This window comes from Cervus elaphus, chromosome 20 (genome assembly GCF_910594005.1).
Source record: "Cervus elaphus chromosome 20, mCerEla1.1, whole genome shotgun sequence".
NCBI classification, from domain to species: Eukaryota; Metazoa; Chordata; class Mammalia; order Artiodactyla; family Cervidae; genus Cervus; species Cervus elaphus.
The window spans coordinates 44,916,420-44,942,529 of record NC_057834.1 but is presented as its reverse complement, the minus strand read 5'-3'; the positions used below and the strand labels follow the sequence as shown (position 1 = coordinate 44,942,529).

At 40.3% G+C, this 26,110-nt stretch overlaps 1 protein-coding gene across 4 annotated transcripts in view; it reads left to right on the top strand.

Moving 5' to 3' along the window:
* CHD1L (chromodomain helicase DNA binding protein 1 like) overlaps positions 1 to 24,444 on the top strand; it is a 71,210-nt gene extending 46,766 nt beyond the window's left edge. For 3 of the 4 annotated variants that reach the window (XM_043876467.1, XM_043876469.1, XM_043876470.1), the window contains 8 exons: positions 481 to 629; positions 1,351 to 1,514; positions 2,062 to 2,258; positions 3,654 to 3,752; positions 11,173 to 11,243; positions 11,350 to 11,464; positions 12,202 to 12,310; positions 13,204 to 13,580. In XM_043876467.1, coding sequence (XP_043732402.1) covers positions 481 to 629; positions 1,351 to 1,514; positions 2,062 to 2,258; positions 3,654 to 3,752; positions 11,173 to 11,243; positions 11,350 to 11,464; positions 12,202 to 12,310; positions 13,204 to 13,282 — 983 coding nt within the window. In that variant the 3' untranslated portion in view covers positions 13,283 to 13,580. Of the gene's footprint in view, positions 1 to 480; positions 630 to 1,350; positions 1,515 to 2,061; positions 2,259 to 3,653; positions 3,753 to 11,172; positions 11,244 to 11,349; positions 11,465 to 12,201; positions 12,311 to 13,203; positions 13,581 to 13,611; positions 13,651 to 24,197 lie in introns of those variants that run through there. The other variant, XM_043876468.1, reaches the window with a different exon arrangement.
* The last annotated feature ends 1,666 nt before the right edge of the window (positions 24,445 to 26,110 follow it).

Genomic DNA, 26,110 nt, shown 5'->3' with positions numbered 1-26,110 from the left:
CTGTGGTGAGGGTCATGAAGAGGCTTCATGAGCTCTACAAAGAAAGTTGTAAATCTAAGGGATTATTTTTGTGGTTATTAAAAGTCTGTTTGTAATTTAAAAAAAATGCGCTGTTGGTTACCCTTAGTTAGGTGATCTTAATGTCAGTGAGATTTGTGCTGGGGAGTAGTGTGGAATGAATGAGTGATGAGTGATCCAGGACTTGGCAGGCATCAAACTGAGACTTACAGATCACCTGAAGATGGACCAAAAGGGCTTTAACCATGCTTGCTCCTTTAAAAAGTAAATATATGAAATCCCCAGGTGGATCCCAAATCCGTCAGCATTAGTGGGATGGGAATCCAGTACCTTCATCACAAGCTATTCTTGGCCCATTTAGAATACATACCATTCTCTTGTTTACCCTCCTTATTGCTTTGGCTAGAATCAATCTAGTTTTCTTTAGTATCTAACATTTCTCTCTGTGTTTTATGTTTTTAGAAAACCACATGTACTTATTTGAAGGTAAAGATTATTCTAAGGAGCCTAGTAAAGAAGACAGAGAATCATTTGAGCAACTGGTGAATCTTCAGAAAACCCTTTTGGAGAAGACTAGTCAAGAGGGCCGGTTACTCCGAAATAAAGGCAGTGTAAGAACTGTTAATTTATGTGAGGATAAATTCTTCCGAAGTTTCAACAAAAATGAACAGAAAGTGATGCTTAGAATGATTTGTTAAGAAATAAGAATGTAACTATTTGTTGAAAAAAAAGTATAAGAAGATGGCCTAAAAATAATAACAAGGAGGTTATATTTTACCATTTAATGCAGGTGATAGTAAGCCACCCTTGAAGGGATCACTGTCTTACATCAAAATTCCATACCCTGCTGCTGACAGTCATGACCCGATGTCATTAAGGATGGATGGCAATCATAAACGATGTTTGTAACGTCCATAGCATTTGGCAGTTAGTCTGGATACATTAAATGCTAGTTATTGTTAAGGTGATCATGATGTTGGAATATTGTGTTTAAGACTGAAGGATAAAATACATTAGGGAATATTTCTATTAAAATTAGTTAAACCTAAATTGGCATTTCGATTAAAAAACAAGTTATTTTCTGAAGTACCTTATTCCTAATGAAACTAATCAAAACGACATATTGCTATACTGACATGCCAGTGCTTTGGTTGAGTTTAGAGCATAGTATCCTGGTTACCATGCCTACCAGATGTGTAAACTGAAGTATCTTGCCAGCACTTCCCACCACCCATGGTGAAATATTGAGCACATTGATCAAGGTGATGAATGAGACTCATGAAGGAACAGGTAGACCCCAGTTCCCTGGTTATGAGCTTGTTCTTCCTGCAGGTTCCTATCCCAGGCCTTGTGGAGGGGTCCACCAAAAGGAAGCGGATTCTGAGCCCAGAAGAACTGGAGGACAGAAGGAAGAAAAGACAAGAAGCAGCGGCCAAGAGAAAGAGACTGTTAGAGGAGAAGAGGAAGAAGAAGGAAGAAGCAGAACATAAGAAAAAGTACGTGTGTGTTATTTTGGTATTATTAATATAACTGAAGGTCACAGTTGGTAAAGGGATCATTACTGCATAGTGAGCCCACCGTCAAACATCACTTTAAAACTGCAGAAAGTGTCTGTAATGCTGATAGTTCCCACTGGTAACAGAATACTTTTATAAAGATTAAACTTTCACCTTAGCAGTCCATCTACTTAAGAGAACAGTCCCGAGTGCCTCAGGCAGAGAAGATGCATTCAGCTGAAGCGAGAACATTTTAGGACTTGATTGCAGCTGTCTGACAAGAGTAGTTTACTTGAACAGTTCCTTTTAGTCACGTGTTCTTAAAAACAGTGACATCTGGTGGCTGCTCATTTTTGAAGTGTAGTCAGGAGGCAGTTAGGCTAATCAGTAAGGCTTCTTGTTTATTTACAAACAGGCAGAAGGACAAGGGTGAGTTTCTAATTGCATCTCACTTGGTACTCACCGTTTGTGAATCGCAGCCCAGGATGTGCTTCGAGGGAAATGGTGATAGGCCCAGTTAATTCCTCTGCCCTCTGGTTTCTCGAAGGATGGCCTGGTGGGAGTCCAACAATTACCAGTCCTTCTGCCTGCCTTCTGAGGAGAGCGAACCAGAGGACGGGGAAGATGAGAGCTCTGCCCAACTGGAGTATGAGGACCCAGACTCAACCTCCATCAAGTATGTCAGCGGTGACGTCACCCACCCCCAGGCTGGGGCGGAGGATGCTGTCATTGTGCACTGCGTAGGTAGGTAGAAGTGGTGGGGCCTCAATCCTTAAGGTGCCAAGAACTGGGGAAGGAAGACAAGGCAGAACCCTGTCTTAGGGGTGCTTAATGGGCTTAGGGCAGCCTTGTGTGGTCAAAAAGAGTGTGAACTTTAGAACCAGGAGACTAGGGTTGCCCAACCAGGTAAAGAAGAAAGGTAAGAGTCGAATCCAACTTCTCCAGGCCTCAGTTCCCTTATCTGTGTCATGGGATAATACCTGCCTTGTTCCCTGCACAAACTTTTTAAGAGAGCACACAGAGGCTACATCTATAAGCCAAATGAATCCTTTGAGAAAAAACAGAACTCTAAACATGTTCTTCCCTCATGACCTTTGCACTTTTTTTTTTCCAGGCAAGTTCCTCTTCCTGGAATGCTCTTTCCCCACTTAGCCACATCAAGCTTTGTTCAGATGTCTGCATCTCAGAGAGAGGTCTCCCCTGACTTCCCACACCCCGTACTCACCCCTGTTTTTCTCTATTTACTTTCTTACCTTACTTTACTTGATGACACATCACCACGTGCCATATTATGTATGTATTTGCTTGTTTGTTTCAATGAAACAAGCAAATATATACATAATGTATCATGTGGTGTTTCATTGAACTGGGCTTCCCTGGTGGCCCAGACTGTAAAGAATCTACCTAGAATGCAGGAGACTTGGGCTCAATCCCTGGGTCAGGAAGATCCCCTGGAATAGGAAATGGCAACCCATTCTAGTATTCTTGCCTGAAGAATTCCATGGACAGAGGATCCTGATGGGCTGCAGTCCAAGAGACTGCAAAGAGTTGGACACGACTAAGTGACTAACACTTAAGTTTTCATACTTTCACTGAACTAGAAAACAAAACTTTATGGGAACAGTGATTTCCCCCCTCCCCCCACTGGTGTAACCCTAGAGCGTAAAAGAGTTCTTGACATGTAGTACTGACAAATATTTATAGTATGATGGAATGAATGACTGAATACAGAGTATTAACCAGCTGTGTTAGTACCAGCTTGAATAAGTCATTTAACCTTTCCACTTTCTTACCTATGAAATGGGAGCTGTAAGCTGTTGTATTATCAATGCTTCAACTCTTTCTGGTTTTACATCTACTCTACATCCTTCCTTAGCCATCTTCCAGGAATTACAGAAGGACTACAGAGCTTCTGCTCTTTCACAACACTGATTCTTTTGATGCTTTTCTATTATGATGGCCAGGTATACTCCAGAAAACCTAAACGTACTTGACAAGTCCAGTGTGTAATATGCTTGGAGGTTAGATAGTTGTTTTTGCCCTTTGAAAAATCAAGTATACTTGGCATACCTTTTTTTTTTTTAATTGTGGACTTGATTTTGCCTCCTATAGAAGAAAATCTTCTCTTTCTCCTATCAGATGACTCTGGTCGCTGGGGCAGAGGTGGTTTATTCACAGCTCTGGAAACAAGATCTGCTGAGCCAAGAAAAAGATATGAGTTGGCTGGGAAAATGAAAGGTAAGGAGCAACGCAGAGAGAAGGGTTAAGGATGGAATAAGAGGGAGAGGACATTAGATGTGTTAAAAAGCACTAGATGAGGAGTCAGAAGAGCTAGTTGGAGTCTGAATTCTGTCATTAGTTAAAACTAGTTGATACGTGAATTTGAGGCAATCCCTTCCCCCTCCCTGTACCTGTCTTCTCATTTGTAATTTGAAAATAATACTTTTTCCATCCACCTCATGGGACTATAATGAGGATAATGAACGTGTAAGTATTTTGATAAATGTCAATCGCTGCATGCATGTTGAAGTATTGGCTTGAAGTTCATTTCACTGTTTACCCAGTTCACACTCTCTTCTTGAGGGAATATCTCCTGGAACTGTCAGACACCTGTGGGAAAGAAATCAGATATGCCATTGAAGGGCTAACAGGAGCTGGGTGCTGAGAGGAAGGAGGTTGTTTTATGAAGTTAGCACAGACTGGGGTGTAACACTCCCTGGAGACGGAAGCAGAGCTGTCTGGGGAAACTTGAAGGCTGAATGGTGTTCTCTCGGCAGAGAGAAAGGGCCAGACACCTCCTTTTTATGTGTGAAATCACAAAGTGGCAAGAGGAGTAAAATGATTATTGTGATTATTTCCTGTGGAACTTGAGAGGTTAAAGGATCTTGTCCAATAGAGAAGAGCTCTTCAGATTTCTTCGAAATTGGTTTTTTTGCTCACTTCTTTAACGTAGAAAGGGATGTAAGGTCTTGGAGTGAATGGTCTGTCTACTAAAATGCATTACAGGGCTTAATATGTGTTGCTATAATTAACCCAATCTAGATACTGACTGGGCAGTTTGAAAAGGAGAGAATTCAGGGGAGGTTGGAGCTAGAGATACAGACTGAGGAGTCTCCATTTGGATCCTTGTTTAAAACCCTGAAAGAGAGAGGATGGAGAAATGGGAGGGCAGAGAACAGAACAGAGAACACACCTCCATTTAGGAGAAGAGGGAAGAAGGAATTGTCAGAAAAATAAGAGAACCTTGACAATGTAGTATTTTGGGGTACAAGGGAGGAGAGGTGTCAAGAAGTGGTCTGTAGTGTCAGACACTGAAGTGAGGATGAGCACTGGGAAAAGGCCACTGGATTTTCCCCCCAAGGGCAGTCACATCACCCTGGAGCATTTTGAAGAAAGTGTGGAAAGTAAAACCTGGCCGCATAGAGTTAAGGTGTAAGTGGTCAGTAAGGAAACAGATGGGAGTGTGCACTCTTTTCTGAAGGAGGACTGGAATAGGGTATAGCAGGGTAGATGAAATGTGGGTTTGAATTACCAGGAAGGGCTTGATGGAAGTGGTGAAAGTTATCTTGGGCCTGGAAGGATAGGTTAAGATTAAATAGGTGGAGAGAAAGGGTAGGAGAGTCCATAACCATATCTCATTCTTCTTGGTATCTCCTGTAACCCCACCATTCCCAGTATGGGGTATTGAATGACCCAGGTAGTTACACAGTGAATATTTTAGGGGAATGGTGTGTAGGCCAGACAGACTGGAGTAGAAAGTTTAGGCTGAAGAATAAAGTTAGGTTTTAAAGAAGAGAGGTTTGGGCCACATTATAGAAGACTGCACATGACTTATGGCTTGTCCAGGGAGATGGCATTCTAATGGCTAGACATGGGAGATTTGGGTAGAAGAATGACATGGGAGAGCAAATATTGGATTGGCCAAAAAGTTTGTTCAGGTTTTTCTATATCATCATATGGAAAAACCTGAACAACCTTTTTGGCCAGCCCAGTATTTTAGAGTGACTTAAAAAGATTGGGGTATGCAGGATGGATTGAGAGGAGAATAGGTTCAAACTGAAATATGCAAGGTCTAGAATTAACACATTTCTGTAGAGAATTTGATTTGGATGAGATAGGAAAATATACAAATACAAATATGTATAGTAGAATACAGTATTTGAATAATTTAAAACAAACATCAGACTCTTGTAAAGGAATTTTAAGTTCATAGTGACCCACCCGCTCCCAGCCCAGATACTTCTGGGTTTTGCATTCACTCTCCAGTGCCTACAGGAATACTTCATAGGCAATGTTTGAGGAGTAGAAGAGCATAAAAATTGAAGTAGAAGAGCATAAAAATTGAGGAGTGAAGGGGGTGACATGGTAGCAAAAGACATTCCTGCTTTTAATCCCTCTTTTTCACCCCATGGATTAGACATCCCCACCTGAACAAAAGTGCCTTGGTGGGTCTTCTAAAAGACTCCAAGTGGAGTCTCACCCACCACTGTAACTGGTAAGACACAGATAAATCTCCATACAGGCAAGAACCAGCAGAGCCTGTGAAACTGCCTAGACCCCTCTCACTGCAGTAGGGGAAAAAACAGGTGAGTGCTGCCCTCACAGGTACTCATACATGGAACTTGCTGAAGTCCACCCTTCCTGAAGGGAGATCTGGCACATCATTGGAGGAAAGAGAAAAATATGAGTTTTTTTGCAGCATAGGTGGTAAGGGAAACTTTCCCAGCCCCAGCCCTGGCCCGCCAAGGAAAACACTGCGAAGGGCTGATTTTTCTGGCAGCTACCATCACCAGGTGGAATGCAGCTGGAAAAACCTGTTTCTGTCTGCCAGCATCTGGAGTACTAAGGTAGTAGCTCCCCACCTGGGCAGAGGAAGGATATTGGGAAAGAGGCAGGTAAGAATTTCAAATGATGTCAAAGACACGTGCTCAGTAGAAAGTTCATGCACAAGTACCTGAAAATTTCCCTGCAGGTGTGTGGCAATCCCAACACGCTAAGTGTTAAACCCACACCTTCCCTCAGCTCTGATGTCAGCTCCCTGTGCAGGCTCCCTGGTGTATCCATGAAAGTGAACTCTGGTAGACCAGGATCCTACTCAAAACAGGTCATGTTGGCAGGCAAGGAAGAAACCACAGACTTGAGCTATAGCTCCACCTTCTGGGAAAAACGGTATCCAGCCAGCCTGGTGAATTGTAAAAATCAGAGAATACACAAAAGCTTAAAAATTTGGCCACAAGACAGAGCAAGAAGAGTGGAACACAAACATACAGGAAAAACTGAGATGATACCAATACTATATAACATAATACCCTGTCTGCTGCTAAAGGTAATGAGCACTGAGTTAAGGAGATGTCTGCTACTTCAAATGCAAAAGCACCAGAGCATAAGTACCAGGAATATGAAATCAGGAAATATGGCATCACAGAAAGAAAATGACAGTTCTCCAGCAGCCATGCTCAAAGGCACAGAATATTGTGATCTAACTGACAAAGAATTCAGAATAGCAGTTATGAAGAAACTCAGTGAATTACAAAAAGATTCAGAAAAGCAACTCAATAAATTCAAGACGAAAATATGTTAACATAGTGACTTCTTTTCAAAGAGATTGAAATTTTAAAAACCCAAACATGGAGAAGGAAATGGCAACCCACTCCAGTATTCCTGCCTGGAGAATCTCATGGTGGGAGGAGCCTGGTAGGCTACAGTCCATAGAGTCGCAAAGAGTCGGACATGACTGATCGACTTCACTTCACTTTCACTTTACCTATTAATACTCCATCAAATGATCAAACTGCCCATTCTTTTCAAATATATACATTCAGCAAGATGAATCATATTCTGGGTCATTAAAAAATTCTCATTAAATTAAAAATGAATGAAATCACAAAGTATGTTCTTTAACAACAATAAAATTAAAGTAGAATTCAACCATAGATATCTAGAAAATCTCTAAATATTTGAAAATTAAACAATACTTTTCTCAATTATCTACAGGTCAAAGAAAAAGGTCATAAGAGAAATTAAAAATTATTTTGAACTGAATGGTAGTGGTTATATGACTATGTGTATGTGACAAACTTGCACACTTAAAATTGATTAATTTTGCTATACATAAATTAATGGAAATTTAAAAATTCCAAAAAGACAGATTTTACAGAGGAAAAATAAAATAAAAACCCAAACAAATTGTAGAGCTGAAGAAGTCACTGGATGAGATGAAGAATACAATAGAGAACAAGGTAGGCTTCTCAGGTAGTGCAGTGGTAAAGAATCCACCTGCCAGTGCAGAAGATGCAAGAGACGTGGGTTCAATCCCTGGGCTGGGAAGATTCTCTGGAGTAGGAAACGGCAATCCATTCTAGTATTCTTGCCCGGAATATCCCATGGACAGAGGAGCCTGGTGGGCTAACATCCATGGGGTCACAAAGAGTTGGACATGACTGAGCATGCATGTATAGCAGGGGAGACCATATGGAAGAAAGAATAAGTGACTTGTGGGAGATAGGAATTTTAAAATAACAAATTTAAAGAGAGTGAAGTAAGCCTGTGTAAGCTATGAGACTGAATCAAGAAAACACAAATCAGAGTAATTAGGCTTCTAGAAAGAGAAGGGGAAAAAGAGTTTAAGAAACAGTAGCTGAGAACTTTCCCAATCTGGGGAAAGACAAAACATGCATGTCCATGAAGCTAATAGGTCACCCTGTTATCTCAATGTTAAAAGACCTTCTCCAAGACTTTCAATGATAAAAAATCTTAAAGGAAGCTAGGGAAAAAAAGAATGTAATGTACAAAGGAACCCCTATTTGATTATCAGCAGATTTCTGAGCAGAAACAGGTCCTGAGAGTAGAATGACATATTTGAAGTATTGAAAGATCAAAATTGCCAACCAAGAATACTTTATACACCAAAGTTATCTTTCAGCTATGAAGGAGAAATAAAGGCTTTCCCAGCAAACAAAAGCTGAGGGAGTTCACCACCACTAGACTTGCTGAAAGGAGTTCTTCAAGTCAAAATGAAAAGGCACTAATCAGTGATATGAGCACATGTCAAAGTATACAACACACTGGTAAAGGTAAAATATGTACAGTAAGATTTAGAAAACCAACTTGGTGTTAAGATGGTCTGTGAACCACTCAACTATAATATAAAGCTTAAAGGAAAATAGTAAAAGTAACTACAGCTACTATAAATTGCTAATGAATACACAACATACTAAGAGGTAAATTGTGACATGCATAATATAAAAGGGAGGAATAAAAGGGTGGAGCTTTTATAGGCAATTGGTTATAAGTTGCTGTCCTCCTAAAATACACTGTTCTATCTATAAAATGTTTCATGTAAAGCCCCATAGTAACCACAAAGTAAAAACCTAGATCAGATCCACAAAAGACAAAAGGGAACCAGAGTATACCACCATGGAAAATAATCTATTTACAAAGGTAGGCAGAAACAGGGAAAAAGAAACAGTGGAATTACAAAACAACTGGAATGCACATAGTGGCATTAGTAAGTCCTTACATATAATTACTTTAAATTGTTTGAATTTATCAGTCAAAAGGCACAGAGTGTCTAGATGGATAAAAAACAAGACCCAATTATGGGAAAACATATTCCATGCAAGTAGAAACCAAAAGAAAGCAGAAGTAGTTATATTTGTATTACACGAAATAGACTCGAAGCCAAAAATGGTAACGAGACAAAGAAGGTCAGTATATAATGATAAAGGGATCAATTCATCAAGAAGTTGTAACAAGTGTAAATATATGTGCACCCAACATTGGTGCACCTAAATATATTAAGCAAATATTAATACATATGAGGGGAGAAGTAGACAATACAATAATAATAGGGGACTTCAGTATCCCACTCTCAGCAGTACATAAATCATCCAGACAGAAAATGAACAAGGAAATGATGGCTTGAACCAAACAGTAGACCAAATGGACCTAACAAGCATCTATAGAACATTCTATCCAACAACAGTAGAATATACTTCTTCTAAATGCACATGGAACATTTTCAAGAATAGATCATACAATAGGGCAAAAAACAGGTCTTAGCAAAATAAGATAATTGAAATCATACCAAGTAATCTTTTCTGCTCACAATGGCATGAAACTAGAAATAAAGTGAGGAAAACTGGAAAATCTGTAAGATGTGGAAACTAAACAGTATACTCCTGAACAATGGTCAAGAATAAACCTAAAGGGAAAGCAAAGAATATCTCAAAAAAAATATGGAAACACAACACCCCAAAACCTATGGGGCCCTGCAGAAACAGTTCTAAGAGGGAGGCTTACAGCAATAAATGCAAATATTAAGAAACTAGAAAGATCACAAATAATCACCCTAACTTTAGCCTTTAAGGAACTAGAAAAGAGGAACAAATTAAGCCCAAAGCTAGCAGAAGGAAGGAAATCAAGTTCAGAGGAGAAATAAATGAAATAGAGACAGAAAAAAAACAATAGAAAAGATTAATAGAACTAAGAGTTTTTCAAAAAGATAAAATTGATAAATCTTTAGTGAGAATAAAAAAGAGAAGACCCAAATAAAACCAGGAAAGAAATTATAACTGACCCTACAGGAATACATAGAATCATAAGAGACTACTATGGATAATCATACACCACCAAACTAGGTAACCTGGAAGAACTGGATAAGTTTATAGAATCTGCAAACTGTCAGGACTGAGCCAGTAAGAACTAGAGAATCTGAACAGACCAGTGATGAGCAAAGAGATTGACTCAGTAATTAAAAACCTCCCAATACAGGAAATTTCAGGACCAGATGGCTTCACTGGCTGATTCTACCAAACATTTCAAGAAGAATCAACGCCAGTCCTTCTCAAACTCTTCCAAAAAATTGAAGAGGAGGGAACCTTTCCAAACTCATTCATTCTATGAGGCCAGTTTCAGCCTGGTAACAAAGCCAGATGACACTACAAGAAAACAAAACTATAGATCAATATCTTTGATAACTTCAATGCAAAAGTTCTCAACAAAATATTAGCAGACCTAATTCAGGAACTTATTAAAAGGATTACACACATGACCAAGTAGGAATTATCCCTGGGATGTAGGGATGGTTCAACATACACAAATCAATAAATGTTATATATCACATTAACAGAATGAAAGATAAAAGTGATCCTCTCAATAGATGTAGAGACAGCATCTGACAGAGTACAAATTCGTGATGACATACCCTCTGCAGATTGGTTACAGAAGGAACATACCTCAGTACGTTTTTTGTTTCGTTGTTCAGTTGCTAAGTTGTGTCCTGGGACCCACCAGGCTCCTCTTCCATGAGATTCTCCAGGCAAGAATACTGGAGTGGATTGCCATTTCCTTCTCTACGGGATCTTCCTGACCCAGGGATCAAACCCCAGTCTCCTGTGCATCTTCTGCATTGCAGGCCAATTCTTTTACCACTGAGCCAAAAGCTATTTACAGCAAGCCCACAGCATGTATTATATTCCACATAACTGAAAACTTTTCCTTTAATATCAGGAACAAGATAGGGCACCACTGTTACATATACCTGAGTAGCTTTGGAAAAGGCACAGCATAGGGACGGTTCAGAGTAGCCCTTCCTCAGGGGTCTCATTCTGTAGTGAACTTTATGTTCTTTCTGTTGCTTCTTTTTGTTTTACCTCAGATTTGAGTTTGGGAGGTGTCCTTTTATTTCCTATTGATGATAAAGAGTCAAGAAACGAAGGGCAAGATTTGGTAAGTGAAAAAAACCACATCAATTTGTTGGAGCTAAACTTTGACTCCCATCACCTCCTCTGGAAACTGCTCCTGCTCCCACTCAGTAAATGATTGTTCCTCGTAGTTGGCCTTGATTGTGGCCCAGCACCGAGATCGCACCAATGTCCTGTCTGGCATTAAGATGGCAGCCCTAGAAGAGGCCCTGAAGAAGATATTTTTAGCAGCAAAGAAAAGGAAAGGTAAGTCCTTCCATTTGTGCTCAGGAATAGATGAATTTCTGTTTCCAAGCGTAGGATGTGATTTTTAAAGGGAGGTGAGAAATGCCAAGATCCCATTCAGTATGTGTGGTGAAGGGAAGCCCCAATATGAGAGCCCACACAAGTAACACTTTCGTCATCTTGTATTCTCAAAGCCCTTTTCCTTTCTTGATCACTTTTGTATCCTTTGTCTCTGGACCACCTGCATCCTCTGGGTATTTGTATCATGATTTTACAGACAAGGAAGCAGAGGACCAGATATGGGGTAAACCGCTCACACGCTGTTGGGAAACGCTTTTTATCCTGTCCCCTCTCGGAGAGTCACAGTCTGCATTAGCAGACAGTTCTCTGCCAAAAGACCTGAGTTTAATTTTGTTTCCAAACCCAGCATGTCTCAGAGTTTGTCGAACTGATTGACTTGTTAAAGAATCTTTGCTTTTTAAATTACATCTCAATCATCAATCATATTCTGTTCCCATTGTACCTACTTATTACCAGAGCCTGTATGTAGGTCCTCGTGTTCTATAGAATTAGTTTTCCCATGTTACAGTCACTCCTCATATAATAATCATATGATTTGAGTGTCACTCACCAAGATTATATACATTTTATTCATTGGAAACAGCAAAGTGACTCAGAATACACTATCATCTCCTATGTATATCTTATACACATTACTCAATTTGATGACGACATCATGAACTTTTTTTTTTCAACAGCAAGTGTCCATCTTCCACGCATTGGACATGCCACGAAAGGTTTTAACTGGTATGGTACTGAGCGACTTATTAGGAAACACTTGGCCTCAAGAGGCATCCCAACTTACATGTATCCTTTTATTATCTTAATGGTGTACACTTTCAGCTCAGAAGGGGAAAATGTCTTGCATTTTTCTGATGCCATTTTTTAATCCAAGGCCAAGTCCTCTTCTGCCATGTTTTTCACTCTGCCCCCACTTCAATGAGAAAAAACTAAGAAGCATTTTCTACCATGTTTATATCCAAGGAGATAAACACACCCCAGCATTTCTACGTGCCAACAGCTAAAAGATACATGAAGAGGGGAAATTAATTGAACAATTGCCGTCTGCCCTCATGTTGAATCTGTTTCACATCACTTCTCTGGAGATCCTTTAGGTCCACAGACCAAGGCCTAGTTCTAAGAACTTCACTCTGTTCACTAAAATAAGCAAGCAAACAAGTGACCTGTTTTATTTCTGAACCAATTCAGTGTATTCTTAAGCAGTGTGAAATTCATTTTGACCATGAGTGTATAATCTAGTTTTGCTAGACTAGTATTTTCTTCCAGTGATCTGCTTGCTGTAAGTTAGCATTGTTTGAACCACAATACTGAGTCCAGAATTATTAGAAGAAGCTGAATTTACCAAGTGCTATACTTATACAGAAACTTCCTCCTTTTACTTAGACAATTACTGAAATTAATTCACTTGGTGGGGGTTTATTTAAATCACTATTAAAACTTAGCACAGAAGTTAGGTTTTATACATTTGCACAATTCAGACAGTTTCAGAAGAGTTTTAGTATATCGTCATAATTCTACAGTAATAAGTACTAACAATATTGAAAAGATTTATTATATGGTAAAAGGAAATTAAGGCATACACCTCTGGAGTGATTATTTCAGTAATTACTAAAGAACTAGTAGTTTTAGTACAGTTGATTTTAAAGTGATGTAAAGTATTCCTTGACCGCCCTATTCAGCTACTATTTTCCTAGAAACAAAGCTGCTGTCCTTCATCTACAGGCCTCATCTTCATCCTCAGGACAGCTAGTATCTTAACAATCAGCTCAGCATCAGATCCAGCCTTCAGCAACCAGCTGAAAAAGCTGGGGGAAAAGAAAAGCTAGTTGCTCAAAGCCACTGTAATAGAGTATTTCAACAAGGAATCAGAATCTGGTGGGGCTCTGAGAGACTCTGTTTTCTGAATTCTAATTTTGTTCTCCTGAATGTGTTACTGATGAGTAATACCTGTAATACAGCTATGCAAAAGTTATTTGGGAAAATTCTTTGGCAGTTTGCCAGTGCCCCAGTATGCATAGCTATTTGTATAATAATAAATACCTTTTCTCTCTCTAAAGGTGTCTTTGCTTGTTTTCTCCTCAATCTAGTTTTCGTCCTCTCAGACTGATTTCTTTATGGTGAGAAAGGTAAGTGCATTGAGGAGAAAGGAAGGGAAATAGAACAGGTTGGTTCTGGGGGAAGGAAATGCCTTTAGTCAGTTCATGCCTTGGAAAGATAGGTCTCTAGGGGAAAGACTGAGAAGAGAGATTGCTGATCCAGACAACCAGAGTCCCTCCTGCCTTCTCTTCATACAGTTCAGCACTCAGATCCAGAGGAACATATGTGGCTTCAGAGAAACCAAGGATCAGCTTTCCCCCTCCCATTAAATTCAGTTCAGCTTCAAGAAATAAGGGGATTGTGGGGATTTCTCTGGTGGTACACTGGCTAAGACGCTGTGCTCCCAATGCAGAGGGCTCAGGTTCAATCTCTGTCAGAGAACCACGTCCCATGTACGACAACTAAGAGTTTATATGCCACAACGAAGGTGGAAGATCTCATGTTCTGCAACTAAGACTTGGCACAGACGAATTTAAAAAAAATAAAAAGAAGGGAATTGTGGAAGTGGCACAAAACTGACAGCAAATGTCAGACTGGGGAGGGCAGAGGGCTGAGAACCACCAGAGAAGGAGTCGGAGGAGGAGACACTGTAGAAGCTGCGACTTTTCACATTTTTATACATGAAGTCTCAGTCTTGGCTGGCTGTCCTCAACCAACCTGGTTTCTGCTGCTTTGAGGCCCTTAATACCTGGGCCTCAGGCCTGGGCCCTTGATTCAGGGAACCTTTCCTCCTGGGGGGTCTCAGAACTGGGGCCTTGACCTTCTAAGGAAAGCAATGCTGTTAGCATCTGGGTTGTACTGTTCTATTTGACTTCCTCCCTGGCCTCTTCACCCGTCAACAATTTAGAATCTGTGTTGAAAACCAATTTAGCTGGAAGACTAATTTCATGATTCCTTAACTTTTTTTTCTTTTTTAATTTATTTTAATTGGAGGCTAATTACTTTACAGTATTGTGGTGGTTTTTGCCATACATTCACAGGAATCAGCCATGACCCTCCTTCCCTCCTCCCTCCCCAACTCATCCCTCAGGGTCATCCCAGTGCATCAGCCCTGAACACTGTCTCATGCATCCAACCTGGACTGGCGATCTATTTCACATATGATAATATACATATTTCAATGCTATTCTCTCAAAGCATCCCACCCTCGCCTTCTCCCACAGAGTCCAAAAGTCTGTTCTTTACATCTATGTCTCTTTTGCTGTCTCGCATATAGGGTCATCGTTACCATCTTTCTAAATTCCATATATATACGTTAATGTACTGTGTTGGTGTTTTTCTTTCTTACTTCGCTCTGTATAATAGGCTCCAGTTTCATACACCTCGTTAGAACTGATTCAAATGCATTCTTTTTAATAGCTGAGTAATATTCCATTGTGTGTGTGTACCACAGCTTTCTTATCCATTCATCTGCTGATGGGCATCTAGGTTGCTTCCATGTCCTGGCTATTGTAAACAGTGCTGCGATGAACATTGGAGTACACGTGGCTCTTTCAATTCTGGTTTCCTTGGTGTGTATGTCCAGTAGTGGTATTGCTGAGTTGTATGGCAGTTCTATTTACAGTTTTTTAAGGATTCTCCACACTCTTCTCCATAGTGGCTGTATTAGTTTCCATTGCCACCAACAGTGTAAGAGGGTTCCTTTTTCTCCGCACCCTCTCCAACATTTATTGTTTGTAGACTTTTTGATGGCAGCCATTCTGACCGGCGTGAGATGGTACCTCATTGTGGTTTTGATTTGCATTTCTCTGATAATGAATGATGTTGAGCATCTTTTCATGTGTTTGTTAGCCATCTGTATGTCTTCTTTGGAGAAATGTCTGTTTAGTTCTTTGGCCCATTTTTTGATTGGGTCGCCTATTTTTCTGTAATTGAGCTGCAGGAATTGCTTGTATTTTTTTGAGATTAATTCTTTGTCAGTTGCTTCATTTGCTATTATTCTCTCCCATCCTGAAGGCAGTCTTTTCACCTTGCTTATAGTTTCCTTCATTGTGCAAAAGCTTTTAAGCTTAATTAGGTCCCATTTGTTTATTTTTGCTTTTATTTCCATTACTATGGGAGGTGGGTCATAGAGGATCTGGCTGTGATTTACGTCAGAGAGTGTTTTGCCTATGTTTTCCTCTAGGAGTTTTATAGTTTCTGGTCTTACATTTAGATCTTTAATCCATTTTGAGTTCATTTTTGTGTATGGCGTTAGAAAGTGTTCTAGTTTCAGTCTTTTACAAGTGGTTGACCAGTTTTCCCAGTACCACTTGTTAAAAGAGATTGTCTTTTCTCCTTTGTATATTCTTGCCTCCTTTGTTGAAGATAAAGTGTCCTTAGGTGCATGGATTTATCTCTGAACTTCTTATTTTGTTCCATTGATCTCTGTTTCTGTTTTTGTGCCAGTACCATACCTTGTCTTGTCATCAGTACCATGTCTTGATGACTTGCTTTGTAGTATAGCCTGAAGTCAGGCAGATTGATTCCTCCAATTCCATTCTTCTTTCTCAAGGTTGCTTTGGCTATTCAAGCTTTTTTGTATTTCCATACAAATTGTTAAATTATTTGTTCTACTCCTCTGAAGAATACCGTTGGTAGCTTGATAGGGTTTGCATTGAATCTATAGATTGCTTTGGGTAGTATACTCATTTTCACTATATTGATTCTTCCGATCCATGAACATGGTATATTTCTCCATCTATTTGTGTCCTGATTTCTTTCACCAGTGTTTTATAGTTTTCTACATATAGGTCTTTTGTTTCTTTAGGTAGATTTCTTCCTAAATATTTTATTCTTTTTGTTGCAATGGTGAATGGAATTGTTTCCTTAATTTCTCTGTTTTCTCATTGTTAGTATATAGGAATGCAAGGGATTTCTGTGTTGATTTTATATCCTGCAACTTTACTATATTCGTTGATTAGCTCTAGTAATTTTCTGGTGAAGTCTTTAGGGTTTTCTACCTAGAGGATCATGTCATGTGCAAACAGAGTTTTACTTCTTTTCCAATCTGGATTCTTCTTCTTCTCTGGTTGCTGTGGCTAAAACTTCCAAAACTATGTTGAATAGTAGTGGTGAGAGTGGGCAACCTTGTCTTGTTCCTGACTTTAGGGGAAATGCTTTCAATTTTTCACCATTGAGGAAAATGTTTGCTATGGGTTTATCATATATGGCTTTTATTATGTTGAGGTATGTTCCTTCTATGCCTGCTTTCTGGAGGGTTTTTATCATAAATGGATGTTGAATTTTGTCAAAGGCTTTCTCTGCATCTATTGAGATAATCATATGGCTTTTATCTTTCAATTTGTTAATGTAGTGTGTCACATTGTTTGATTTGCAAATATTGAAGAATCCTTGCATCCCTGGGATAAAGCCCACTTGGTCATGATGTATGATCTTTTTAATATGTTGTTGGATTCTGTTTGCTAGAATTTTGTTAAGGATTTTTGCATCTGTTCATCAGTGATATTGGCCTGTAGTTTTCTTTTTTTGTGGCATCTTTGTCAGGTTTTGGTATTAGGGTGATGGTGGCCTCATAGAATGAGTTTGGAAGCTTACCTTCCTCTGCAATTTTCTGGAAGAGTCTGAGTAGGATAGATGTTAGCTCTTCTCTAAATTTTTGGTAGAATTCAGCTGTGAAGCCGTCTGGTCCCGGGCTTTTGTTTGTTGAAAGATTTCTGATTACAATTTCGATTTCTGTGCTTGTCTTGGGTCTGTTAAGATTTTCTATTTCTTCCTGGTTCAGTTTTGGAAAGTTATACTTTTCTAAGAATTTGTCCATTTCTTCCAAGTTGTCCATTTTATTGACATACAGTTGCTGATAAGTAGTCTCTTATGATCCTTTGTATTTCTGTGTTGTCTGTTGTGATTTCTCCTTTTTCATTTCTGATTTTGTTGATTTGATCCCCCCCCCCCTTTTTTTTGATGAGTCTGGCTAATGGTTTGTGTATTTTATTTATCTTCTCAAAGAACCAACTTTAGCTTTGTTGATTTTGGCTATGGTCTCCTTTGTTTCTTTTGCATTTATTTCTGCCTTAATTTTTATGATTTCTTTCCTCCTACTAACCCTGGGGTGCTTAATTTCTTCTTTTTCTAGTTGCTTTAGGTGTAGAGTTAGGTTATTTATTTGATTTCTCTCCTATTTCTTGAGGTAGGCTTGTACTCCTATGAACCTTCCCCTTAGCACTACTTCTACTGAATCCCATAGGTTTTGGATTGTTGTGTTTTCATTTTCACTTGTTTCTATGCATATTTTGATTTCTTTTTTGTTTTCTTCTGTGATTTGTTGGTTATTCAGAAGTATGTTGTTTAGCCTCCATATGTTTGTATTTTTAATAGTTTTTTTCCTGTAATTGACATCTAATCTTACTACATTGTGATCACAAAAGATGCTTGAGATGACTTCAGTTTTTTTTTATTTACCAAGGCTAGATTTATGGCCCATAATGTGATCTGTCCTGGAGAAGGTTCCGTGTACACTTGAGAAAAGGGTGAAATTCATTGTTTTGGGGTGAAATGTCCTATAGATATCAATTAGGTCTCACTGGTCCATTGTATCATTTAAAGTTTGTGTTTCCTTGCTAATTTTCTGTTTAGTTGATCTATCCATAGGTGTGAGTGGGGTATTAAAGTCTCCCACTATTATCGTGTTACTGTTAATTTCCCCTTCAACCTGTAGCATTTGTCTTACATATTGCGGTGCTCCTATGTTGGGTGCATATATTTATAATTGTTATATCTTCTTCTTGGATTGATCCTTTGATCATTATGTAGTGTCCTTCTTTGTCTCTTTTCACAGCCTTTACTTCAAAGTTACTTTATCTGATAAGAATATTGCTACTTTTGCTTTCTTTTGGTCTCCATTTGCCTGAAATATCTTTTTCCAGCCCTTCACTTTCAGTCTGTATGTGGCCCTAGGTTTGAGGTGGGTCTCTTGTAGACAGCATATATAGGGGTCTTGTTTTTGTATCCATTTAGCCGGTCTTTGTCTTTTGATTGGGGCATTCAACCCATTTACATTTAAGGTAATTCTTGATAAGTATGATCCCGTTGCCATTTGCTTTGTTGTTTTGGGTTTGAGTTTATAAACCTTTCCTGGGTTTCCTGTCTAGAGAAGGTCCTTTAGCATTTGTTGAAGAGCTGGTTTGGTGGTGCTGAATTCTCTGAGCTTTTGCTTGTCTGTAAAGCTTTTGATTTCTCCTTCATATTTGAATGAGATCCTTGCTGGGTACAGTAAATTAGGTTGTCAGTTTTTCTCTTTCATCACTTTAAGTATGTCCTGCCATTCCCTTCTCACCTGAAGAGTTTCTATTGAAAGATCAGCTGTTATCCTTATGGGGATTTGCTTGTGAGTTATTTGTTGTTTTTCCCTTGCTGCTTTTAATATCTGTTCTTTGTGTTTGATCTTCCTTAATTTGACTAATATTTGTCTTGGGGTGTTTTGCCTTGGGTTTATCCTGTTTGGGATGCTCTGGGTTTCTTGGACTTGAGTGGCTATTTCCTTCCCCCATTTTAGGGAAGTTTTCAACTATTACCTCCTCAAATATTTTCTCATGGCCTTTCTTTTTGTCTTCTTCTTCTGGGACTCCTATGATTTGAATGTTGGGGCATTTAACATTGTCTGAGAGGTCTCTAAGGTTGTCCTCATTTCTTTTGATTCTTTTTTCCTCTCTGCTTCATTTATTTCCACCATTCTATCTTCCACCTCACTTATCCTATCTTCTGCCTCAGGTATTCTACTGTTAGTTCCCTCCAGAGTGCTTTTGATCTCAGTTATTGCATTATTCATTATTGGTTGACTCTTTTTTATTTCTTCTAGGTCCTTGTTAAACTTTTCTTGCATCTTCTCAATCCTCATCTCCAGACTATTTATCTCCATTTTGTTTTCAAGATTTTGGATCATTTTTACTATCATTATTCTGAATTCTTTTTCAGGTAGACTCCGTATATCTCCTCTTTGGTTTGGTTTGGTGGGCTTTTATCATGTTCCTTTACCTGCTGGCTATTTCTCTGCCTTTTCGTCTTTTTTTAGGTTGCTGTGTTTGGGGTGGCCTTTCTGTATGCTGGTAGTTTGTGGTTCCTCTTTATTGTGGAGGTTCCTCCCTGTGGGGGGGGGGGGGTTGGATGAGTGTCTTGTCAAGGTTTCCTGGTTAGGGAAGCTTGTGTTGGTGTTCTGGTGGGTGGAGCTGGATCTCTTCTCTCTGGAGTGCAATGGAGTGTCCAGTAGTGAGTTTTGAGGTGTCTAGGGGTTTGGTGTGACTTTTGGCTGCCTGTATTTTAATGCTCAGGGTTATTTTTCTGCATTGCTGGAGAATTAGCTTGGTATGTCTTGGTCTGAAACTTGTTGGCTCTTGGGTGGAGCTTGGTTTCAGTGTAGGTATGGAGACTTTTGGATAAGCTCTTGTCGATTAATGTTCCCTGGAGTTGGGAGTTTTCTGGTGTTCTCAAGTTTTGGCTTTCACCCTTATGCTTACAGTAGCCTCAAAACTTCTCCATCAATATGACACCAATGAGAAAACATCTAGGTTAATGGTGAAAAGTTTCTCCACAGTGGGGGACACCCAGAGAGGTTCACAGAGTTACATGGAGAAGAGAAGAGGGAGGAGGGAGAAAGAGGTGACCAGAAGGAGAAGAGGGGGAATCAAAAGGGGTGAGAGCAATCTAGCCAGTAATCAATTCCCTATTTGCTCTCCACAGTCTGGAACACTTGGAGAGGTTCACAGAGTTCCATAGGGAAGAGAAGAGGGAGGAAGGAGATTGAGGTGACCAGGAGGTGAGGAGGGGGAGTCAAAAGGAGAAAGACCAATCTAGCCTGTGATCAGTTCCATAAGTGTTCTCCACAGCCCAGAACACCCAAAGAAATTCACAGTCTTAAGTACAGAAGAGAAGGGGGAGGGAGGAGATAGAGGTGACCTGGGGGAGAGAAAGGAAAATCAAAATGGGAGAGAGCAGTCAAGCCAGTAATCACACTCCTAAGTAAAAATGGGTACTGAAGATTGGATTCTTAAAGGTACAGAACTGATAACAAATACCAAAAAGCAAAGATTAAAAATCTAGAATAGAGGTTAGGCTCTCAAAAATACAATATTTTTAAAAAGTACAAAATCGCAAAAGTTATAAAAAAGAATTTGAAATTTGCTTTAAAAATAGGGTCTTTTTCTTTTTTGCATCGTAATAGGTTTTAAAATGAAAAAGTAATAACTTAAAAATTAAAATTTTTTTTTAATTAAAAAATGATAATAGTAAAATACATCTAGGAATTTCTCTGGAACTGTTGAGGGCAGTGTGGGGTCAGTTCAGTTTAGATAGTTCCTTGTTCCAGCTTTTACTTCTTTTCAATGTCTATATGTCCCTTCCAGTGTAGCCAATGCTAACTCCAGGGTTTTAATCTGTTGCACCTGTCACTTTCAAAGCAGTTCCCTCTTTGTTTATTTTGGCTTCCTCGGTTTGCAAGTCTCTTCAGTATCTAATTTCTGCCCTGACACAAAGGTGGTCACTTATTTAGGGTCACTTGTTCAGTTGTGCTGCAGGGAGGAAGGAACACTGCAAACAGATGTCACTGGTGTGTGTGAGGAGTGCTCGCAGTGACTGGGCCGCACTGTGTTCGCCCCACTCATGGCGTGTGTGCTTTCCCCTGTCTACACTGCTCGGGCTACAGGCTGCTCTGCAGGGGCACTGTCTAAGGCGGGCCCTGGGTTGCGTGCACTTCCCAGATCTAAGCCACTCAGGTTCAGGTCCTCAGGTACTCCACAGAGGTGCAGATTTGGTTGGGCCTGCGTTTTGTGCCCTTCCCAGGTCCCAGCAGCTCAGGCGACCAAGTGCTTGGCCAGCACAATCTCCCCAGGTGCGGTGTGTCTTATCACCTCCCCCATCCCAGCCGCTTGGTTTCCTGGGTACGCAACAGGAGCGCCGTCTCAGGTGGGCTGTGTTTCTCCTCCAGTGTGACCCTTCTGGCGGATGTCAACCATCCAGGATCCCAGGAAGACTTGGTTAGCAACTGGGAGCCTGTCAGGAAGCATTTAACAAGAGGCTTCCTGTGTGCTGTTTTGGATCTGTCAGGAACCCTCTGGCCCTTATTAATTCCTGAATATTCAGGAATTAAGAGGAGAGGCATGCCTTTCCCGGGGCTGAGGGATCCAGGCATTTTTCATTATGGTGATAAGTACCCTCTTCCTTCTTATGAACCATATGGTAAAAGGTGATTGTTTGCAACTCTCTTTGATAGGGATCTTATGTTTTTTAAGTCTGGAATTTTAATCTTTATCTTTGCTGAGAATAACTACCTTGTAAGGCAGTATATATGCACACGCCACGTTGATTAAAACACCTTTGCTCCATCAGAGCTTGAGTCCCTGTGTCTTTCTTTCTATTCTTTCTCTCTCTATTTCTGGCTAATTCCTTGGAGCACGGAGGCCCGCTGAGCTCACTTTGTTGCCCGGGCTTCTAAGACTCTCTCGAGAAGGCACACTGTGCCTTCACCCACTCGAGAGGGCGCCTGGTGCCTACGTGCAGCAGTGCGAGCCCTAAGAATAGGACTCTATTGGCTTCCACGTAAACCAGGGGATATCACCCTCTTTCTCTCTCTTACTTTCTTATCGTTGACTCCGGACCACAAGGTTCCAATTATTATTATTAAAGGACCAATAGGAGCCTGCTCACAGTTTGGTAGAGGATGCCCCTTGCCTTCCGGCTCTGACTGTCGCCTGCCCGCCTCCCTGCCTTCGGCGGGGTATGGGCCAGTCCGCTGCTGGCTAGCTCTCCCCTGGTATTTAGTCAGTCCTTTGTTCTGTGAGCGGGCCGGCAGTGCCTTAGGTTAGAGCTTTTCGAGGCAAAGTTTTCTCTCTCTCTTTCCTCTTTTTTTTTCCCCCCTCTCTGGCTATCCCATGATTTGGGTTGCTATCTCACATTAGCTCCTTCAGATTGCCCTCAGGGCATTCAGGCCCGGTCCTTACCCTAAGCAATGCAGCCCACACCTCCCTATTCAGCCCTTGCTTGCTGGTGGTGGACACAAGCATCTGGACTACTTCTCTGCTGGGAGTTGCAGTTAGGTGCATAATCTGTGGGTTTTACTTATTTATTTTTTTCCTCCTGGTTATGTTGCCCTCTGAGATTCCAAAACTCCCCACAGACCCGGTGAGAGGGTTTCCTGGTGTTTGGAAACTTCTCTTTTACGACTCCCTCCCCGGGACAGGTCTCCATCCCTAACTCTTTTGTCTCTCTTTTTATCTTTTATATTTTGTCCTACCTCCTTTCGAAGACAATGGGCTGCCTTTTCTGGCTGCCTGGTGTCCTCTGCCAGTGTTCAGAAGTTGTTTTGTGGTATTTGCTCACCATTCACATGATCTTTCAATGAATTTATGGGAGAGAAAGTGAACAGAAAGACTGTTCACAGCCATCCTATTCCTCTGCCATCTTAGGACCACCCCATTCCTTTTTTTTCCTAAAATATTTTAGTTTCATTTTTATTGCCTATCTATTACTCTTACTCTACTCCATACAGTCAAAGCTATGGTTTTTGGCAGCAGTCATATATGAATGTGAGAGTTAGACCATAAAAAAGGCTGAGAGCCAAAGAATTGATGCTTTTGAACTGTGCTGATGAAGATTCTTGAGAGTCCCTAGGACAACTAGGAGTTCCTAAAGGAAACCAACTCTAATATTCCCTAGAAGGACTGATGCTGAAGCTGAAGCTCCAGCACTTTGGCCACCTGATACAAAGAGCCAGTTCATTGCAAAAGACCCTGATACTGGGAGATATTGAAGGCAGGAGGAGAAGGGAGTGACAAAGAAGGAGATGGATGGATGGCATCCCCAAATCAATGGACATGAGTTTGAGCAAATTCCAAGAGATCATGAAGGACAGAGAAGCCTGGCGTGCTGCAGTCCTTGCGGTTTGCAAAGAGTCAGACATGACTTAGCAACTAAACAACAAGAATCTATTACTCTTACCACCAGTCCTTGACACTTGGGTGATTATGATAACTTTAACCTCTTGACTGGCATCTTAAGTCTTAGAAGGAGAACTGGAACTCCAACGAGGGAGAACATAGGGAAATTTAACCTAATGCACAAATAAGCTGCCTGGTATTCAAAAGCAGCCAAAGTCCAAACAGGTAAGGTATAAGCAGATGCAAAGAAAACACTTATTTGAAAGCTGTATACCCTCCCGAAGAGCTGTACTTCCTTCAGATAGCAAAGTGTGTAAGGCTAGCCATGGAGGTTTTTGAGCATCTGAGAGGGGCACCAGAGCAGGGAACTCACTCCCAAAGGGAGCATAGCTGACCATTTTCAGGGACACAGGCGATATTTTGAAAAAACAGGGGCTTCTTTTTCACCCTATACTGTCCCCCTTGCTCTAGCCACATGGGGTTTTTCTCTGGATCAAGGCTCTGGCCATGACTGTCTGCTCCCTGAGGGGGGCAGGGAGGAGACAACACAGAAGTAGATCAGAAAACTCACTCCCTTAAACATGGGCCCCCTGTTAGTGGCACTCCCCTGGTTTCCCTTTCGACCTCTCCTAGCTCAGAGTCAAAAATGCTGCTCTGCTTTATCTCTATATGTCTTTCCTGTCTCATAATCCCCTTGCTCTTCTCATCAGATGGTGTCACTGTCTGGGAAGGAAGAATGAGAGAAGTTACTACTTTATCCTAAGGGTTCTGTTCCGTTCCTTCTGCAATGTCTTTGACACCACCCGGCCCTCCCCTCTGAGGGGACCAAGATAGGGCCATGAGGATAATATAAGATTTTGTTCACCTGGTGAGCTTTTGTGGAGAAGTTTATACCCTAAACATCAATAAAATTCCCTGCTTATTGAGATAGTGAGGAGCTTAACTTTGAAATTTGCTGTGTGTACCATCTTATATATTTTCTCAATTTTTAATAAACTTTCCTTCATTTTGTAACATGCCTGTGACTTTAGTTTTTGTTCCATCAACCTAAACTACATTCTATTAATTAATCCTTGAATTAGAGCTTGAATCAGCCATTTTAGAGCCCAGCCCATCTCTGGGCCAATGTATTTTCTGTATTTTGCTTGCTACTAAGTGAAGAATAAACTCACTCTAGCATTACTTGTCTTCCTCCATAACTTAATCTTATTTCCCAAAGACATCCCACAGTTGCTTCCTTGGGCCTTTGCTCATTCTAGTCCCTTTCTGGACCATCTTTATCCTCTAAACCTCTTCCCTTATCTCCAGCACCCTATTGTCCCCTGTCCAGTCTAATTCTTTAAGAATCCAGAAAAATCTAATCTCTCTGTACTTGAATTACTAATGATAATTGGATTTGTGGCACTTAATTTGTTAACCTCATATTTTACTCATTGGTATATTTATTTAGTTCTCAGCTAAATCCTAAGGCCTTTGAGAAAGTGATTTTTTCATTTATTTTTCATATCACACAAATCAATTAGTAAGTACTCAGATATTGAATTGAAGTGGAATGTAACTGGCTAGCAACTGGAAAGAATATTAGACTTCCTGAATACATTGTAAACTCCAGATGGCTTAAGTACTTAACTGTAAAACTTGAGAATGTAGAAAGAAACTTGTCATTTTTAGGGTGTCTGACTAGCAACTGCCCTTTGAAGCTTCTCCCAACTTCCCACTAAAATATCAATGGCATTAAGGTGAAGACTCACAATCACACTGAAAATAAGACAACCAACCAACCAACCAGTCAAATGCCAGAATATGAGAGGAAGTGACACCAGTTATAAGGCAAAGCTGAACTGCGACTTCATTTTAGGAAACAAAGATTGCTTAAAAACCTAGGATCTTCACCAGCTAGAAAATGAGCAGCCATCCTTCTATCCTTTCCTTACGTTAACAAAAAGGTCAACTGCCTCACACGCCCACCCCGTCTCTTCTGTGAATTCTGTCCCCACCAGCCTTCTCAATAATATTATCCTACCAATTACTCTTTCTCTTACATACTGTTTCTTCTTTGACTTAGAATGTTTCCATTGACTATAAACAAGGTCAAGTCACTCATTAAAAGGAACTCCCTAAATCCTTATTCCCTCCCCATCACAGCCAAACCTTAAAAGAGTTGTTCATCTACAGTGTTTTCATTTCTTCACCTCCCATTCACTCTTTAACCCAGATCATTCTGACTTTCTGCATCCTCACTCCACCAAGAGTGTGTTTGGATTAGGGCCTATCTTAATAGCCTCACTTTAACTTAATGCCCCTTTAAAGGCACTGTCTACAAATAGTCATATTTTGAGGTACTGGGGATTAAGGCTTCAACATACGAATTTTGAAAGACACAGTTTAGCCCAAAACACTCAGTGGTTAAATGGGAATTCCTCAAGGCTAATTCCCAGGCCCCACTCTCCTCTCTCCATTCTGAACTCTCTATCAAGGATATTTCATCCACTTGGATCTGTGAGTTAGCTTCTCCGGTCTCCAGCTCAGCTGTTTCCTCTAAATTCCAAGTCTATTATACTCAGCTGCCTACTTGACATCTCTTCTGAATATTTCAAAGGCACCACAAATTTACATACCCCAA